Source organism: Quercus robur, chromosome 3 (assembly GCF_932294415.1).
Source record: "Quercus robur chromosome 3, dhQueRobu3.1, whole genome shotgun sequence".
NCBI lineage: Eukaryota > Viridiplantae > Streptophyta > Magnoliopsida > Fagales > Fagaceae > Quercus > Quercus robur.
In genome coordinates, this window is record NC_065536.1 from 13,482,202 (window position 1) to 13,503,395 (window position 21,194).

At 31.6% G+C, this 21,194-nt stretch overlaps 1 protein-coding gene across 1 annotated transcript; it reads left to right on the forward strand.

Annotated features, from left to right (window-relative positions):
- Nucleotides 1–3,418: 3,418 nt before the first annotated feature.
- LOC126717157 (glutathione synthetase, chloroplastic) lies at nt 3,419–10,579 on the forward strand. The gene is made up of 12 exons (XM_050418550.1): nt 3,419–4,047; nt 4,608–4,777; nt 5,557–5,632; nt 6,157–6,287; nt 6,882–7,004; nt 7,099–7,179; nt 7,504–7,584; nt 7,685–7,754; nt 8,921–9,042; nt 9,647–9,786; nt 9,892–10,084; nt 10,334–10,579. The coding sequence occupies exons 1-12, from the start codon at nt 3,655–3,657 to the stop codon at nt 10,455–10,457; spliced, it is 1,704 nt and encodes a 567-aa protein (XP_050274507.1). The 5' UTR covers nt 3,419–3,654; the 3' UTR covers nt 10,458–10,579.
- The last annotated feature ends 10,615 nt before the right edge of the window (nt 10,580–21,194 follow it).

A 21,194-nucleotide genomic window follows, 5' to 3' on the forward strand; every position in this document is an offset into this window, starting at 1 on the left:
TAAATGAGTTCCATCAATACTGATCACTGGCCTGCAATACTGGAATGCAGCAATGCATGGAGCGAATGCCCAATATACATAGCGCAGTAACGTAGTACCTTCTAATGGCTTAGGTATGGTGTGATAGCTATACTGGGTACCCGAATCCTGATCCAAGTATGCCAACAACAACTTTCGCAACCTTTGGTAAGACTCCTCCCAATCTCCAAAATCCTTAGCAATTGCCTTTTGTTTTGCGTCCCATACTTTATAGTAAGAAAGCTCATGATCATACTTAGTACGTATGATCTCCCAAAGCTCATCAACAGTAGTAGTGTGCTTTTTTCGCAATCTTCCCACAATTTCTGATGCAACAAAATTAGAATCCATCATTCTACCGTCTCTTCGCAGCCCAAAGGGTATACAACTGTGTGGACCCACATAAGACGTGACCATCCACAGATCATTGAATTTAGGCTTCATGTATGCCCCAACGTACCACTTGCAGTTGTCGTCAACGCATGCGGCGCACAATTGAGTTGTGCTCGACCTTTGGATGGAGAAATTTCTATTATCCTTTGCTGCGTATATTATCAATGCACGCTTCACCACAGCTTTATTTGCAAAAGTCAACCCTTTACAAAAATGCATCCCATCTTGCCAAGTACAAAGAAATGGTATCTGAAGACGTGAAGGATCAACCATATCTTCCCAAGTATTTGCGTAGAATGAGTCCGCAGGAGGTCTGTAGCCAGTGGTCGTATCTGTATCATGCTGGACACCAATATCATCATCATCTGCATCGCCTTCATCATGGTACTCCATATTTTCCTCTTCAAAATTAGGAACGACTTCATGCTCATCCACATCGTTCTCAAAGTCACCTTGCTCAATCCTCTCTTCGTACTGATCCATATCATCATTATTTTCACTATCATTCGCAGCATGATTTTCGTCTTCGTCTTCCTCCTCTAAATGTGTCTCTTGAGAGTAGAGGGTTTCACCAGTATTCGCAACATAATCTTGAGATGGGAGCGTATAACCTCCCATTGCATACCCTCCCATTGTAGTGCATCCATCATCTAGGGCTGTAAATTGTAAAGCCGTAGATGTTTCTTGCACCACCTCAGTACTGTTGTCTACACTCGCCTCCAAACTTACATACAACTCAGCAGCATTTACTTGGGGCATTTTCTGGATCCTATTAAACATCATCTTTACATGTTTATCTTCTTTAATCGCCATATACCCGTAATTTATCCGTTCATGAAGGACTTCTTGTGGGCAACGATAAATAATCTTGATGTCATACCAAGCAGGGTTTAATTTCAATTCGTCCATTATTTTCCTCTTCAAATCAGTCAACGTCTTCAACTTACGACGTAACATCATGTAGTAGCATTCGATACCCTCCCCTCTAAATGGGAATCCGTCAATCCCTTCAGGATTGTAAAGGGGTCCACCGAAGTATACATTTATGTCAATATTCTTCAAAGATTGTGAACCTATTAGAGAGCCAAGTAAATTTATGTTAGTGACATATTTGATCTCTTTCATTTAACATCAATTACAAAACCTTTTCTATCTACTCAAAGTACAAGAATCACAACTTCTAAAAGTGTAACAATTGCATATACTCACCCCACATCACATACAAACACACTCAATCATTATAATTTCATACTCAAACAAATAAAAAAGCTAAAGACAAAACTCACCCCCATTACACAATTCAAACTCAGCTCTAACAAAAATATAATTAAAAATATCAAACCAAACAACAAAAGTCATCAGGATGTGCAAATGAATGAGTGCAATTATGTAACAACATCATTCAAGTAATTTTAAATTAATGCCATACCCTATTACACTACTATTGATGAAATAACATAGAGCAAGGTTCATCAGACAAAAAAAAAAAAACGCTAATGTGAATATAATCATGATCAATCAAATTAGACATATCATCTAATTTAATATATATATATATATATATATTTATATAAATATATATACATATATAAATATAAAAAAATATTTATATAAAAATATTTATATTTAGCCTATTTATACAACTCTATAATTAAATATTTATATATTTATATAAATATATTTATATAAGTATTTATATATATAGTTGTATAAATATAAAAATAAAAATATATTTATATAAATATTTAATTATTTAATTATATAGTTTTATAAATATATAAATAAAAATATGTATATATAAATATTTAATTATATAGTTGTATAAATATAAATATAAATATATATACGTATTTTTTATCAGGAAACAAATATACATATTTTAATACAAACAAATATCTTATCAGGAAACAAATATATTTGGCTAATACAAACAAATATTTTATTAGGAAATGGCATATACACTAAACAATGCAAGCAACACTTTTTAAAGCAGCTATATACACTAAACAACTAATTAGAGAGTGAGGAGACCCTTACTTGACATAATGATGTGCAAATGTACTGCTGAGATTGTATTAGAGTGAGAGGAGCAATGTTTTGCTGCTAAATATGTATGAGAGTTTGAGTTTCTGTGAGAGTTCTTAAGAGAGGTTCTGTGATTGAAGTTTCTGAAGGTGTGAGAGTTGTTGAGGTTTTGTGATTCAAGTTGTTGAAGGTGTGAGAGTTTTTTACTGTTAGTCAAAAGCTCATTGAGTACGTTCCTAAACAGACAAAATTGATTCATAATAGTCTGAGAGAAGTTTTGGTGCTTGTGCTCTAGTCTAATATATTTTTTGAATATGTTTCAAAACAGACAAAGCACTTCAGCAACGTACTCAAATTAAAGTGTACGAAGCAACAAAGACTGTTGACTAGCACAGAGCACAAGTAAATAACCAGCACAGAGCACAAGTAAATAACCAGCACAGAGTGTAGCACAGAGCACAGACTGTTGACTAGCACAGAGCACAAAAAGCTTGACATGACTAGACTTCCAGACGTGACCAATGCAGGGGGAAACAATGGTTTGAAACTCGAGTCTCTAAGACTCGGTTTCAATTTTAGTAAACCGAGTCTCAGAGACTCGAGTTTCAAGCCACAAAATTATGTTGCTAAAACTCGAGTCTTTGACACTCGGTTTACTAAATGTAAACCGAGTTTCAGAAACTCGAGTTTTATCTACGTGGAACTCGAGTCTTAGAAACTCGAGTTCCACGTAGACTCCTTTGCCACGTCAAACTTTGTCAACATACGTAAACCGAGTCTCAAAGGCTCGATTTTGGCTCGATTTAGAGGGCCAAAATCGAGCCTCTGAGGCTCGAGTTGCTAGATTCCCAATTTCTTTCAAAACCGGGCCAACTAACTGAATAGTTACATTTTTATGGGTAATTACCCATTTTCGCCTTGTTTTCTCAATCATATTCTTAACAAATTCTTAAATTTGCAACAGATTTTCCTTTCATATTTTCCCCGACGTTATTTTTACAGGATTCGAATCCTGAGAATCTCTTGTGTTTGTATTCTTTTTGATCTCTCTTTCCACGAATAACAAATGCCTCTCTAAAAAAAAGTGAATTAAAAAAAACATTCCTAATGTTTCATTAGGTACACGTACTTCTCAGCAACGCCACAATCAATCAAAGTAAATGTTAGCCCAAAATCAATTTGGGTCAAAACAAGCACAAATACTCCGAAAGCAAATTCATGGGTGCTGCTTATTCCTCTTGCTCCACTCACTCCCTCACTTTTTCCTCTCAGACCCTTTTCTCCTTTCCTACTATCACCACAAAAGCGTCATCAAAATCCAATCTTGAATCAAAGTTCAACACATTTTTGTACCCAACAAACAAAATCTTCAATACCCATTTGGCAAAACCAATAAAAACCATGGCACAGACCTCTTTTCCTTGTTCAGGTTTGGCTGTGAAGTGTGGGAAAGTTGAGGAGGTGGAGACTCAGGAAGAGGGGTGTTTGAGAAAACAACCGCCCATGTTTGATTATCATGGTATTGATCAGGATTTGATTCAGGAGATGGTTTATGATTCTCTTGTTTGGAGCTCTCTCCATGGCCTTGTTGTTGGTGACAAGTCTGCTCAGGTCAGTGGACATAAAGGATGATCCTTTTGAATTTCTCTCTTTCTTGTTAACTTTTTGTGGCGTTTAAGGTATTTTCTTTTGGTTGTTTTAGATTGGTTTGCTGTCCCTCTGGTTGTTTAATATAAGTTTCATATCTATTATAAATTATATATATATATATATATATATATTTATGTTGTAGTTTCTTTTAAAAAAAATGAGAATATCAACTTGGTTCAGCATCTACTAAATATATTGATGATTGGGTATTGTTCATTTTAGTTTCATGTGAATCAAAAGCATAATGTAAAATGTATAGATTTTCGTATGAGCCTGATAGTATGGTGCTCACATTCTGAGTTTATAATAATTTTCATAAAAAGCTAGAGAGCTACATCTTAATTGTTCTGATTAGGAATTGATATTAAGTTGTTGGTAGCCTAGCAAAGAAGATTAAGTTTGATTTTCTTCTTTCTTTTGGGATGGTGATGGTATAGGCTTTGACACACAATGTAGGAGATTATGCCCTTTATGTTGTCCATATAGACTAGAATTTGATGTTTGGGTGCCTCAAATTACAGAGATCAGGAAAAGTGCCTGGTGTAGGCTTGGTACATGCTCCATTTGCCTTATTGCCCGTGCCATTCCCAGAAAGTCATTGGACTCAAGCGTGTGAGTTGGCCCCTATATTCAGTGAACTTGTTGATCGAGTAAGTTTGGATGGAAAATTTCTACAGGACTCATTGTCCAGGTACTCTCTTTCTCTCTCTCCTACACACAAACACACGGTCCAATTATTATTATGTATGCGATTGCATGAATATTAACAAACAGCTTAATTTATTGAACTGAACAAAGCATCATCCAACCCACTTGGCATGGGTATTGCCAAACAAGTTCCAGTATTTCACCCTATTAGGTTTCCATTGCTGAATCACTGACTTGATTAAGTTGGCTCATAGTTTGAAGCATCTCTACCATTTTCTTCTCGTTCCTGTTGAGAATTACCACCAACTTCTTGCAAATATATATAGATTTAAACATTAACTTTCTTTCTGTGCCACTCTTCCATGTCAACATGCTCATATCAATTGTGCTCACTATCCCAATAAGGTGGGATTAATGCTTTTTTTGTTGTTGTTGTCTACTGTCCATCCAATCATTTCTATGCTTTCCACCTAGCCCTTCTCTTTCTCTCTCTCTCTCTCTCTCTCTCTCTCCCTCTAATGATTGGCATCAATGTTTTTTGCACTACTATGTCCTTGGTATCTGCATGGCATATTAATAAAATGGTTTCACCACCACTCTAGCTTGTCCTTGTCTTTATCACATGTGTTTCCTTAAAGCTTATATATGTCAATTTCACAAAATTCCTTTTACAGCTGTATTGCTTTCTGTCTATCTACCTTTAAGCTTGATAACTTCTACTTCTTGCCTCTGTTTTTCTTCAATTTCAATTTTCTCTCAATTGGTTAAAGAGATTGAAGATACTTGTGAATTGATATTACTCTTCTATCCTTCACATTGCAGAACTAAGAAAGCAGATTCTTTTACCTCTAGACTTTTAGATATTCATTCCAAGATGCTAGAGATTAACAAGAAAGAGGTAAGCGTATATTGATAGGGTATATGGACTCAAATTCTTGTGAGATGCTTTATTTTGATCTTTATAGAGCTACTTGGTCATTTACTTGAGTGTTTTTTTATTCTTGTTTATAAAGTTTAAGGGTACGTAAATGAGATTTTCTTTTAATAGCCAATGAATTTACCTCAAATAGCACTTTTCTACCATTAAGATCAGGATGGTTGGCGAACTTGTGGGTTCGAAACCCATTGGACGCATGTGTAATTTACCTATCATTCAAAAAAAAAAAGATTTTATTTTAATAAATAAATACATTTTGAATGATAGTTACTTGTATGTTTTGTTAAATGAAGGGTATGCTCTGCTCATAAAAATGATGAAAGATAAAACAGAATCATTATGGTATTGTGTAATTCCCTACAACCCTTACACATAGTTTCATTTTCTTAAAATTTGACAACTATTGGATGTAAAAGAGTGGGTACTGTAATTTTTATTGTTGAGTTGTGGGGAAGTTACTAATCTTTTTTTAATTGTGTACATAGGAAATACGCTTGGGTTTACATCGCTCAGATTATATGCTTGATGAACAAACGAAATTGCTCCTCCAAATAGAGCTGAATACAATTTCATCTTCATTCCCTGGCCTCAGTTGTCTTGTCAATGAGCTCCAAAGGTTGAGTATTTTGTGGAATTTGCATCTCAAATCTTATTTAAGATTTTTTATATATGAATAATCTTTTTTGAGAATTTCTTGAAAATTTTGTGTGCTGAGTTTGATTTCTTGCATTGAAGTGGCTGCAAAGATTTTCTAGATTCCTTATTTTATGTTAAAAGGCCGTGACCCATGAAGCAGACACTATGTACTGGTCCATCTTGATCAAATTAAATGACTCTGTTCCTCAGCAAGGAAAATTCTCTTGAGCCTTCAGTAATGGAATGGGAATTAGAATAATGAAACAAAGCCCTTCAGAACTGAATTTTCAATGTGACTTATCTAGTATGTCTTTGCCATTCATTTATGTTAGCACCATCTTGACATGGTTATTGTCCTGCCTGTTTCAATTTGCTTCAGCAGTTTGCAGTTGTTTCCCTGTTTTTTGGCCCTAGTACAATAATGCTAACACTTTGGTCTGCTAGAGATATCATTTATAAATTAACCTTTGGATCATAATTAGTGTTTTTTTTTATATCTTCTGATGCGTATTTGGGAAATGTAATAATAAAGAATGATCAAGAAGTATTTCAACGTCAACTGTTCATTCTGCAGAAGCTTACTTAATCAACATGGTGAAGACCTTGGATTAGATTCTAAAAGGATTCCTAGCAACTCGGCTGTTAGTCACTTTGTGGAGGCATTTGCTAAAGCCTGGAATGAATATAATAACCCAAGGTTAGATTTGAAAAGATGATTTCTCTGCTTCTTTTATGCTGCTGCATTCACTGGGGGATTTAATACATATTTTACTGTGAATAAAATTATACAGGGCTATAGTTATGTTTGTGGTTCAGGCTGAAGAACGTAACATGTATGATCAACATTGGCTTTCTGCCGTTCTTAATGAAAGATATCCTTTTTGTGTCTATGACACACTCCCATTATGTGTAAAAGACTTATGGTGCTTCTAAGATAGCATATGGGTAAAAAGTACATACTTAGCATAACTACTTGTCAGCTATTGTTTTTTTTTTTTTTTTAACCTATATATTGATAAAAAGCTAAGAATATCTTGCGCACTTTATAATAAACTGGTTTACCTTTTGACCTTCCTTTTTTTTTTTTTTTTTTGAAAATTATTTGCCATATATTTTTATTTATTATGTAGAATTTTTTGGCAAGAAAGCTTTTTTCCAGAGTCAGCAAAGACTTAACTTCCTTAACTTTATAACACACATAACATTAAAACTATTCGGAAAACATTGGCAGAAATTGATGCAGAAGGAGAACTTTTACCGGATGGAACACTTCTTGTGTATGTAGCCTTACAACTCGGAATATTTTTCCTTATCTAGATTTGATGCTTTACTATGTTATATTTCTGAATTTAATATACAAAAGCTTTGCACTTGCAGGGGTGGCAAAGCAATTGCAGTTGTTTATTTTAGAGCTGGATATGCACCAAATGATTATCCCTCAGAATCAGTAAGCATTTTTGCTCTATTTTCCTGCTGCTCAGAATCAGATTTCTGTAAAGTGAAAAATCTTTTCTTTTCCTTGAAAATGTATACATTTGTTCTGTAGTTCTAGTAAATATTAGGTGCTGATGGACAATCTTTACGTCCTTAATGTCACTTAAACATCTGTCCTGTCATTGTTGAGATTAACAATGTCTGCCAGGTAATCCTGTGCCTCTTTATATTTTCTATAAAGTCTAGAAAAAACTACTTGACTGTGAATGGTTGTACACCATGAGAGCGGATATCCAATATCATTTTTCAAGAATCAGTTCATGCAGAGTTGGGAATGGTAAACCTTCCTAATATCCATAAGTGGGAGATTTTACTGGAAATTTAAGTGTGTGCATGACAGTATATGTGAAGGTTTTTTTTTTCCTTTTTTTTTGGGGGGCGGGGGGGGGGGGGGGGGGGGTAGTGTTGTTTAATTGAGTGACCATGATTTATAATTTAGATTATATAGAAAGGCACCAAACTATTCCCAACTTCTTCATTAGATTTGTGTAGTTCAGTTTCTTTTATGTACTTTTTGTAAAAAAAAATTTTGGTGTGTGGATAATTTGATAGTTGGGGGTGGGGAGATTTGAACCCTGAATGTCTCTCTTGAAAACACCAAGAGGTGCCAACTAGTTGAGCTACAAGGCTTGGCATTTGAAAATGTTACTAAGTTAAAACTTAATGTCTTGCAGTTATCTTCAACTTTTTCCAAGATATTTCTTTTTTATCTTTTTTTTTGGGGGTGGGGGGATAACACAGATCATTAAAGCTTTGGATAATTTCTAAATCTGGCAATGACTTCTAACTTTTTGAGCTTTTTCTGCTGGTTACATGCTAAATCATTTCTAATGGTTCACTACCATAAAACCCAATGACTCGTGGCTCAAATGACACTTTCTCCTCTCAAAAGTGTTGATAGAAGGTGAGGTCATGAGTTCAAAATTCACTGGCTGCATAGGTGACTTTACCAATAAAGAAAAGGTTCACAGTCATGAAATGCCAATGTCCATATGCTGGAATATCATTATACCAAGCCAATAATATGTTTTGATACTTCAATGCTAAAAGATGGGTTGAGCTCAGGATTTGATGTCTATGATATGATTTTTTTCATACTCATTCTTACTCAATTTGTAGGAATGGAGAGCTAGGCTACTTATGGAGCAGTCATCTGCCATCAAGTGCCCATCAATATCTTATCATTTAGCAGGAACCAAGAAGATTCAACAAGAACTTGCAAAACCCAATGTACTTGAGAGGTATAGCAGGATTATGTGTTTGGAAGCAATCTCCAAAAAAGATTGGTACTGATAGCTAGAAGAATTGTTAAAACAATGATAGAAACATTTAGGGTATGTTTGGTAACTGTTTTTCTCCTTTATTTTCTGTTTTCAAAAACAATTTACTATTTTTGGGACTAAAAAACTTGTTTGGAAACTCAAAATGGACAAAAAACAAAAATTGTTCTCAAAACTTAATTTGTAGAGGAAATTGAAAATATGCAAAATGCTATTTTTAATTTCTAATTTTCAAAAGTCAATGAAAAAACGCATTTAATTTAATGAATCTGTCTCATTTAATGAGTAACAACATATTTTTTTTCTTCAATTTTTTTTTTTTTTTTAATTTTAACTAACCAAACATGTTTTTGATTTCAAAAATACAAGAATTTGTTTTTTAATTTATATTTCAAAAAAAAAGTTTTTGAAAATAGAAAACAAAAACTATTACTAAACATAACCTTATATTTCACTCTTGCATTTTACTTCTGAAAATTATCGGTACCTTACTTTTCATAATTATAGCTGAACATCTTTGCTCCAATTATTATTTCCCTAAGCTTTTGGTCCTTCGCATTAACAGGTTTCTTGACAATAAAGAGGACATTGCCAAACTGCGGGAATGCTTTGCTGGTTTGTGGAGTTTGGATGACTCAGATATTGTCGAAAAGGCAATTGAAAAGCCTGAGCTGTTTGTTATGAAACCCCAAAGAGAAGGCGGAGGTCTCATATCTTTTCGAACTGCACTTTGCTATTCTTGTCACTAATAACATTATTATTATTTTTTTATTTTTTTTTATTATTTTTTTTTTTTCCATTGTACTTCAGGTAACAATATCTATGGTGTTGATGTGAGGGAAACCCTCCAAAGATTGCAGAAGGAAGGGACCGATGGAAATGCAGCTTACATTCTAATGCAAAGGATATTCCCAACTGTTTTCCCCACATTTTTGATGCGTGATGGCATTTGTCATAAAGACCATGCCATATCAGAACTTGGGATCTATGGTGCTTACTTGAGGTACGTTAGCTTGCTAGTTATGCAATGGAAGTTTCCCCAAGCATCCCCCCTCCCCTCCCCCAAAAAAAGGCATATAGGAATGTGTTAAGAGGCACAAGTTTCTGTCACTTGATATTGTACAAATGCGTTTTGTGAAACAAATTTCTTAACTCCATTATTTGTAACATACCAAGCAACCACTACCTGCTGCATATTTTTCACACATTTCTCGATTGCAAAGTACTAATAGACTTGGGCTGGAATGTGCAGGAACAAGGACAAGGTGATCATGAATGACCAGTGTGGTTTCTTGATGCGGACAAAGATATCTTCATCGGATGAAGGTGGTGTCGCAGCAGGATTTGCAGTCTTAGATAGTATATATTTGACTTGATGGAGCTGGCCTATAAGTTTTCAACTCAAATAAACCAAGAGAACTTGTCATTGATTTTATACGCTTGTTAGCATGCAACACTTATCACAAAATTCCATGATCTTGATATTTGACAATGCTCAGTTCATTCTCACTCTCCACATGGGACTCTCTTGCCTTTAATTTTGGCAATGTGGTTATACTGGGTAAGTGGAGCTCCCAGCTTTAATTTTGGCAATGTGGTTATACTGGGTAAGTGGAATAATTTCTTCTTTTAAAAAAAAAAAAAAAATTTCTTGGCATTCTAGCTTCTTAGCCTATATATTAAAAAATCAGTTGGTGTTTTGATTTGATAATAATGACCTATTATTAAAAACGAACGTTATAAGTTGAAACCATCTCTAAAAAAAAAAGAAGCTTTTTTTAGACATATAACAATAATAACCAAAAAGAAAAAGAAAATTCCATTTAATACATTATTCATAGAATAGGAAAGAAATTTTCAAATATGAGAGTGTAGTATCAAGTGTGTAGTCTAAATTTTGTAGGAGAAAGAGAGGGGGAAAAAAAAACTCATGGCCATGTTATTTTATTGGACTCAATTAAGTATATATCCCAATACTTTTATGTTAAAAAAAGTCTAACAACTTGTTTAAATCAAACAAAACTGCAAATTTTAATATAAAAAACTCATTTTAAACCCATATATTTATGTATTGTATATATAATATGTATGATTCAACTATATGATACGATTTATACAATACTAAACTATGTATAGGATGATTCATAAATACTTATGATAAATAATTTTGTGTGAACGATTTGTATATACTTATGATACATAGTTTTGTGTACACGATATGATTTGTATTGTACAATACTAATAACTGTGGCCCTTATTATTTTAGTCTTGATGGTCTACAAGTTGTTTCAACAATTACTAAAACGGCAAAAAAGAAGACAGGAAAAAAAGTCAATTATGATTATAATTTTACCCAAAAAAAAAATAAAAGGATGAAATGATTAAGCTTGTTAAATATGTTGACTAGGGTAGCTTGTTAACACCTTTCAAAATATTAAATAGCAAATAACACCAACAAAAATGGAAAGAAATCAAGTGATCTTTCAAAATAATTAAGTTGACATAAATTGAAATTAGAAGAATCTTACTCTTAAAAGTTAATTGTTAATGACCAAGCTTGTTAAATATGTTGATTAGATTAAGGAAGAAAAAAGAAGTGGGAATTTTTTAGCATCTTGCAAAATATTGAGTAGCAAAAAACAACATAAAAAAAATGGAAGAAATCAAGAAAGCTTTAAAAAAATAGGACGGGACTGCCAATCAAGGTGGCAACGGAGTGCGTTAATTGTGGGTTTGTGAGACATTGATGAATGTTTTAAATTTCTTGGACAAATTATCTCCATGCATATGTAAGGGTATATTTTAAAATATACAAGTTGAATATGATCATTATTATATTTTGCTAACTTTTAAAAAAGCTTTGTAATAAAAAGTTTTGTAATAATGTTCTCTTTCAAATGATAAGGTTTATTTTATTTTATTTATTTTTTTAAGGGAGTTCTATAGTTGTCTTAAAATAAATAAAAATCTAAAAATTATAAATTCAATATGCCATAGAATTATTATATTTAAAAAAGAAATAGTTTTTTTTCTTTGAGGGAAAAAAAATAGTTTTTATTGAAAGTGATGTCACATTTAATATAAAACTAACAAAACTCTTGATTGTTGCAATCAGTGATAAACTAGAGTATAACATTAGTATATGCATATACATTGTACAATTAAAAATAATCACAATTATACGCATACACATATGAATTCAAATTATACTTAGTGTAAGAGTTACGCATTTTTTAAGCTATATATATATATGTAAGGACTCGATTTGTAACGATCCCAAACTGGTATTGGGTTCGTACGTTAAAGGCCCAAATAATAAAATTTGTAGAGCGTGGGTATCCAAGAACTAGGTTAACTCTAAAAGAAAAACGATTAAACCTTGCGTTTATAGATAGATTAGCACAGATATAACGATCAATTTATCTTTGAAACAAGTTCAGTTCTTTGGTTCATAAGGTTTTCTTCTGAGTATTCTTTGTTTTTGGCGTCCCGATCTCTTTTCCTCAATGCTTTCTTTCATGTTATATACTGCCCTCTTGATATCATCTTCACCACACATGTGTAAGTTAGGTTTAGGGGATCTCTTTCTGTCCCATCTAACACCTTCTGGAACCTCCAACTAGCAGCTGTAAGGCTGCTTCATCACTGTTCAGGCATCACCTCCACATTAATGTGGCCAGAGAGTTGGTTGAGAGGCAATCAATGCGGAGGCAACTATTGTTATAGATATTTGTTTGTCTTTACTTTCTTACCCTTGGTCCCATATCCCACTCTTAGTGGTAACGTAGCTCCGAAGTACGTTTGTAACAAGGTGGCGTTCTGGTCGTCCTCGGACTCATATTACCGAGAAGGATTTCGTCATCGGACGAATACTGAACTCACCTTACGTGATATCTACTCCTCCTTTCGTTTGGTTATCCTTACAACCTGATATGAGCCTCCTCGGACAGCTTTATGTCCACGGATGGGCCACAGACCCAATTAATTAGATTTTAATAATTTATTGATTAACCGGCCCCCACAATATATTTATATATATATATATATGAGTTTCACTTCTTCTTTTTTTGTTTTTTTTTTGTTTTGTTTTGTTTTTTATTTATTTATTTATTTTTTTTATTTATATATATACACATGAGTTTATTCTTTTTTTTATTGGGTTTTTCGTGTTTTATTTATATTAGACTCTTCTTCTTTTGCACAACATTAACTCACTTAGAAAAAAATTAAAAAACATAAATAGGACATACGACGCAAAATTTAACAACAACTGGAATCCAATTTAGAATCTAACTAGTCGTTAACTCGTGCGATGCACAGATTAGTTGAACAAAAATTTTAAATTTGCCTAAAGTTATGATCACTTGAAAAAATAAGTTACAATTTAAGAGGGTAAAAAAATACTAACACCAATAATGTTAGGCATGCCATGTCTATTATCAATGGAATCCTTAATTTCTTTAATGAAAATTAAGGTCTCATAATTTTTTTAATATAATATAATCCCTCTCATTGCTCAATTTGTTTGCAAAATCCTGGGTTTTTTCTTGCCATATAAAATGCAACCAAAAAACCCAAAAATAAGAAAATAAAAACTATAGAAGTTTTTACATAGAAAATAGTAATTAATTCTTTCTCAAAAAAAAAAAAAATAGTAATTAATTACACTCGGATTTTCCATTGACACTCAAAGAGTCAGAAAGAGTCATTAATCTAGAGCAATAGGTTTTGGAAAAAAAAAAAATATATATATATATATATATATATTAAGAATTGGAAAAGCTAATTTAGTGTTATAGGCAAAAGTTATAATATTTTAACATGTAGAAGAACAACAAAAAGTTGTATAAGATGAATAAATTGACTTTGATATAGAATGAAGACAAATAAATGCATTGGAAAGACTAGATTGTGGAATATATGAATGTAAAAAGAAGAAGAAGGAAGTACCAGTTGAAAGGTCATAGAGCTTTAATCGAGATAGAAGATGACCAATCTAGGAAGCACTTGGAATGTTTCTATTATCTGCATAGTCTTAACTGTCACCTTCTTGCCTCTCATCTATTTATGATTCCAACTTTTATTCTTGGCGAGATAAAGGGGCTCTTGCCTTCAGGTAATGTACTTGAGAAAAATGCCAAAAGAAATATATCAAGACCCTTTTTGGTTCTTAAATAATAAAAAGTTAAAGAACAAATTTATGAGGTTAACGCATAACCTAAGCTTGTTCATCAAGATTCAAGACCAAGCAACGTAAAAAACAATATAAAAAATAGAGTAAAAATGCAAAAAAAAAAAGTTCATATATATGAAAAATAATTTTTTAAAAATAACAGTAATTTATAATTCTTAAATCACATTAATTTACACGGTAAGGCAAAATATATGACTACATAATAGAAAAACTATAAGAGAAAAATAGGTTAATTCAAAAGAATAATGCATGACTATATATAGCAATTGAAATTTGTCAAGACAATTTCATATATTGCAAAACATGAACCCAAAATTTAGATGTTAAAACTTCTAAAAAGCCAAAAGAAAGAGCAAAGAATCAAAAGATTCAGTGCCTAGAAATTATTGAAAAAAAAAAATATGACTACATAATAGAAACAAAAATATAAGGGAAAGATGGGTTATTACTTATTATCCATGGCTGGCAGTTGAAAGCAGCAAGATAGTTTTAAATATTGCAAAAATTAAAGAAAAAAAATTAAGTCGTTAAACTTATTAAAGGCTTAAAAAGTTGAAGAATCAACAAAAAAAACATATGATTACATAATAAAAAAAAATATAAGAGAAAGATAGGTTACCTTAAAAGAATAATCCATGATCATAGCAATTGAAATTTGTCAAGACAATTTCATATATTGCAAAATATGAACCCAAAATTTAGATGTTAAAACTTCTAAAAAACCAAAAGAAAGAGTAAAGAACCAAAAAATTAAGTGCCTAAAAATTATTTGAAATAAAACAAAAAAATAAAATAAAAATATATGACTACATAACAGAAAATATTGACAATTCTTATCAACAAAAACACAGTAAAACTATAATTAAAAAACCTGAATAGTGATCTAGTGACTAGAGAATTAGAGAAGGGGAGAAGGAAGATTAAAAAAAAAAACCAAATGAGAGAGGAGGTGTTTGCCTAAAGAACATAGTAAAAATATAATTAAAAAACCCTAATAGTGATGTAGTGACCGGAGAATTAGAGAAAGAGGGAAGGAAGAGTCCGAAACAAAATAGATTATTGTGTGAGAGAGGATGTGTTTGCGTTTGAATATATCTTAAAAGTCTTAAATCAAATTAAAAAATATAAAAAAAAATGTTGATGTGGAAAATTGCAGAGAGATCAACCAAAAGTCAAAGAATTTGGTTATATAGAAAACTCACTTTTTTTTTCTTTGTTATCATTCTAATCAGGGGCGGACCTAGGATTTCAAGCTAGGGGGACTGAAATATAAGAAGAAAAAAAAATCTAAATAAATATCCATATAGTACTAACAAACTATCAACCAAGATCAATACACAAAATTGTTGTTTCTTAATACATTAAGATGCAATCATTTACCAACAAAGATAAAAATAATAATAATAATAATGTTGTTTTTTAAGAGCATCAACTATTGCAAAAAAAAAAAAAAAAAAAAAAAAAAAAAAAAAAAAAAAAAAAAAAAAAAAAAAATCACAAACCAAAACTTTTTTTTGCTACTTCAATATAGCATTTGAAATGTCTCGTACAGTACTGTTTTTTATATTTGGTGTTTTAAATACTAAATATTTACTATTTACAACACCTAATGCTAGTGGTTTTTCGAGATGGAAAAAATTAATTAAAAGCATCATCTTTTCAGACAAAACAACATGATACTAAACGAATTCTTATTACATTACATTTTATCTTATCTAAATAAATCCTAAATAAATTTTTTGAGTTTTTATTTATTTATTTATTTATCAAATCTCTATTTTGAATTTATCTTTATCTAAATAAATCCTAAATAATTTGTAATTTATTTTCTATCAAATTTCTATTTTGATTTGTTATTTATTAATACTTGTAAATACCCCCCCCCCCCCCCCCCCCCCAACTCTCTCTCTCTCTCTCAAACTTTCTTGTGCAACAAGAATTAATTCATAATTTTAAGTTAAGACAATACATGCAACACGAAACTCCTAGGTCCTAGCTAGCCAATCTTCACTACGATAACTATGGTGTGGTGGGTAAGGGCAATGCAGTTTCATAACATTTGTTGGATCTCCATGAGGGATTTTCATATTCAAATCCTCCCCTGTACCAAAAAGACAAAAATAAAGAAAACCCCTTATATGGTGGGTGAGGTCACATTTATTAAATGAAATGAGAAAATAATGTGAACATAAATTTTGTACCAAGATTATAATATTGGAGACTATATATTATGGAGAAATTTTGAATTCATGTGAAAATGATAAGTAGTCATTCATAATTTGTCACTTAGGAGTGACAAAAGTTGTGATCCTAAAAGAATTGCAAAAAAATGCCCATATAGGCTATTACCTTTGAGATAGTGATACTTATACTCCTAAACTTTTATTTTACTAAATTTAGTACATAATTAAACTAAACATATGTGCCAAATTTGTCACTTCTCATCAATCTACCGTTTAATGGACTAACATCCTACTCACTTGAGGGAAAATCTCCAAATTCCAATTTCAACTATTTGCCTACTTGAGAGATAGAAGGAAAAAAAAAAAAAAAAAAAAACTATGGTAAACCTAGGAGAGAGAAAATCAAATCAGTTGTTATCTCTCATTCAAACTGCAACATTACTAGAGTTTGTGGTCTCATTTCCAAACTATGCCTTTTGAGTTGTTGATTGTGTCATTCATGGTCTTGCCTACCACTGGTTCAAAGAACCAGACGAGGAAGATGAACTTAAACAAGGCTAATTAAGGGGACAAAATGGGCTTCTGCCCTTTTTAGGGAAATTAATTAGCCTTTTGCCCTTCTTCCCAAACTAAATAGGGAAACGCCCCTCTTTTAAAACTCGACTTTTTCAAAATCGAGTTAAGCCCTATAGTGACGTTTTCAAGGACCTATAATGACGTTTTTAAGGACCTATAGTGGTGTTTTGTAACTTGATATCCATGAAATCGAGTTATAGGCAATAAAAAATTGCCTATAACTCGATATCATGGATATCAAGTTACAAAACGTCACTATAGGTTCTTAAAACGTCACTATAAGTCCTTAAAAACGTCACTATAGAGCTCCAAAATTTTTTTTTTTTTTTTTAACTCAATTTTGAGAAAGTCGAATTTCAAAAGAGGGGCATTTCCCTATTTAGTTTGGGAAGAAGGGCAAAAGGCTAATTAATTTTTTTGAAAAGGGCAGAAGCCCATTTTGTCCCTAATTAAGGTATTTAATGAATTCTCTTTTCAAATACCCTAATACATATTGTGATTTGGTAGATGTTTTATGTAACCAAGTTAATGAGGAATCAAATTGTTTGGGATTCAAAAGTTAAAGAAATCATTTTATCTACTAATTAATAGTGGACAAATTGGCATATTACCCAATCACATGCCTATTACCACGGCCGTAGATATAGATATTTTGAGAATACTCCTTATTGACCAATGGCTAACGATGGCTTGTATTCCCTTAAAAAAAAAAAAAAAATGTTAATGGCTTGTACAATTACTTGCTACTTATCAAAAGAGGTATGGTTTATTGAGTGGTATGATTTATTATTTATTTTTATTTATATAAGATATAAATTTTACTCTAACCTAATCTAAGTGTATATTCATCATTGACTTTATATGGGTTTGATTAATAATTTATGATATTGGCTATAATAAAGTAATTAATTATATTGTTGTTAGTTCATTTAATGGTTGATTAAACAGAGGTAACAATTTGGTACTAAAGTTTAAGAATTAAATTGGCTAAAATAAAAATTTAGAGATGTAATGTTAGTGTCGTTATTCCAAAGTGGATTACTGAACATTTTTCACAAAAGAATTCTATTAAAAAATAAGGCTTATATTTTATAGGTTGTTTTTCAAAAAAAAAGAAAAAAAAAAAGAAGGAAAATAATCTCTCTCTCATGTGTTGCATTTCTTATAAATATTATCTTTGTCTATAGTCACGAGTAACATAATTTTTTGGCGCCTTCTCTCTCTTATGGTAAGCTCTCTCAATTTTTCTCTCTTCCTTTTATTTTTTAATCTCCTCGTACCCTCACTGTCACTAACTCTGGTCTCTCTTCTTCCCAGATCTCTCTCTCTCTCTCTCTTTCTCTCTCTCTCTCTCTCTCTCTCTCTCTCTCCATGTTTCTCTTTCTCTTTGTAACACAGTTCTCTGATTAGATTTTTTTTTTCCTTCGCTGATTGATCAATAGTTCCGATTTGCAAAGGAGAATAGATTTGCAACAGTAATTATTTCATTCCTTTCTACCAAAATCCCAATTCTTTGTTTTGAATTTCAAGTTTGATTTTCTTCTTTCTCTAAGAAATTTTTGGTTTGATGGATTCCAGGTAGAAGTCACTTCTTTTCTGCACATAAAAGTGCAAAAAAAAAAAAAAAAAAAAACATAAAAACTAAAAAGAAGAAGAAAGAATGAACGAAGTAAAAGATGAAAATTTTAAATATAGTGCCTATATGGCTCTAAATTGCTTTTACATAGGACAATATTTACGGCAAATTAATAATATTGTTATATAATGAATGATAATTGTTTAGGGAAATTGCATTTGTTGGCAGATGCATTATTCAGAAACTATGTAATGATGATATATTATGCAAATATCTTATGTGAATACATAATTTAGAGTAATATTGAAGACTTGTGGTTAACCATAGTAGACTATTAGTGTACCAACAAAAAGAGTAGACAATTAAAAATTATTGCTATTTGACTATTTGTACTTATTGAAGAAGCATTCCCTTGTTAATTTTATATATATAGACAAATGATTGATGTGTGTGTGTGTGTGTTAGTTACTGTCCATATATATAAGCAAAATGAGTGGTAGAGATCATGAATTTGACAACTAATTTGATTGTATCTATATATATTGTCAAAATTTTAGTATGAAAACCAAATTCACTCTTGGTTTTTTTATTTATATTGATTACATTGGCTGGTTTACATAATACACACGTTTTAAATTATACAATAAACAAATAATAATAAAAATTGTATACCAAACACTAGAAAACAATCTCAAGATCGTTATCAAATACCGAAAAATGAGATAGTTTTCTAGAAAATGTTCTTTGAAAAATGAACAATTTTCCAAAGAGCATAGTATCAAGTCATTTTGTCTGAAAAAGATGAGCATAGTATTGGGTTGTTTGGTAATTTATTTTCTATCAGTAAATGTCTATTTTGATTTGCTATTTATTAATACTTGTAAATATCCCCCCAACTCTCTCTCTCAAACTTTCTTGAGCAACAGGAATTAATTCATAATTTTAAAAGAAGACAATACATGCAACACAAAACTCCTAGGTCCTAGCTAGCCAATCTTCACTACCATAACTATGGTGTGGTGGGTAGGGGCAATGTAGTTTAGTAACATTTGTTGGATCTCCATGAGGGAATTTCATATTCAAATCCCCCCTCTACTAAAAAGAAAAAGAAAAAGAAAAAGAAAACCCTTAATATGGTGAGTGAGGTCACATTTATTAAATGAAATGAGAAATAATGTGATCACAAGTTTTGTACCAAAATTCTAATATGAAAGATTGTAAATTATGGGGAAATTTTTTTGAATTCATGTGAAAATGATAAGTAATTACTCATAATTTGTCACTTAGGGGTGACAGAAGTAGTGATTCTAAAAGAATTGGAACAAAATGTCCATATACCCTATGACCTTTGAGATAGTGATACTTATAGCTCCTGACTTTTATTTTACCGAATTTAGTACATAATTAAACTTAACCTATGTGCCAAATTGCAACTTCTCATTAGTCTACCATTTAATGGACTAAAGTCCTACTCACTAGAGAGAAAATCTCCAAATTCCAATTTCAACTATTTGACTGCTTGAGAGATAGAGGGGAAAAAAAAATGGTAAACCTAGGAGAGAGAAAATCAAATCAGTTGCTTTCTCTCAATTGAACTGCAACATTACCAGAGTTTGTGGTCTCGTTTCCAAACTACACTTTTTGAGTTGTTGATTGTGTCATTCATGGTCCTGCCTACCACTGGTTGAAAGAACCAGATGAGGAAGATGACCTTTTTTTTTTTGGTTGAGAAAGTGATGAGGAAGATGAACAAGCTAGGCTAATTAAGGGATTTAACAAATTCTCTTTTCAAATACCCTAAATACATATTGTGATTTGGTAGATGTTTTATGTAACCAAGTTAATGACAAATCGAATTGTTTGAGATTCAAAAGTTAAAGAAATCATTTGATCTACTAATAGTGGACAAATTGGCGTGTTACCCATTCACATGCCTATTGCCATAGTTGTAGATAAAAGTATTTTGAGAATACTTCTTGCTTACCAATGGCTAACAATGGCTTGTATTCCTTATTAAATAAAAAAAAAAATTAATGGCTTAGCTTGTACAATTACTTGCTACTTATCAGCAATGGTATGATTTATTGAGTGGTATGATTTATTTGTTTATTTTTATATAAGATAGAAATTCTATTCTAATCTAATCTAAGTATATATTCATCATTAACTTTATATAGATTTAATTAATAATTTATGATATTGGCTATAATAAACAGATTAACTGTATTGGTGTTAGTTTATTTAATGGTTGATTAAATAAAGGTAACAATTTGACACTAAAGTTTAAGAATTAAATTGTCTAAAATAAAAATTGAGAGATGTAATGTCAGTGTCGCTATTCCAAAGAATTCTATTAAAATCCCATTGGTTGACCTAGTAAAAGGATAAAGCAGTCTTTTACAAACCACCAAACTAAACCTAGTCAGCTAAGTCAAAACGAAACTTAGCAAAATAATAGCACTAATCACCTCACTCATTCACTCACTTCAATTCACACTCTGAAACAAACTTATATCAATCGGATTCTTCATAATTAAAAGTCGGCGACAACTATTGAGTCCTAACAATACTGAAATACATACAC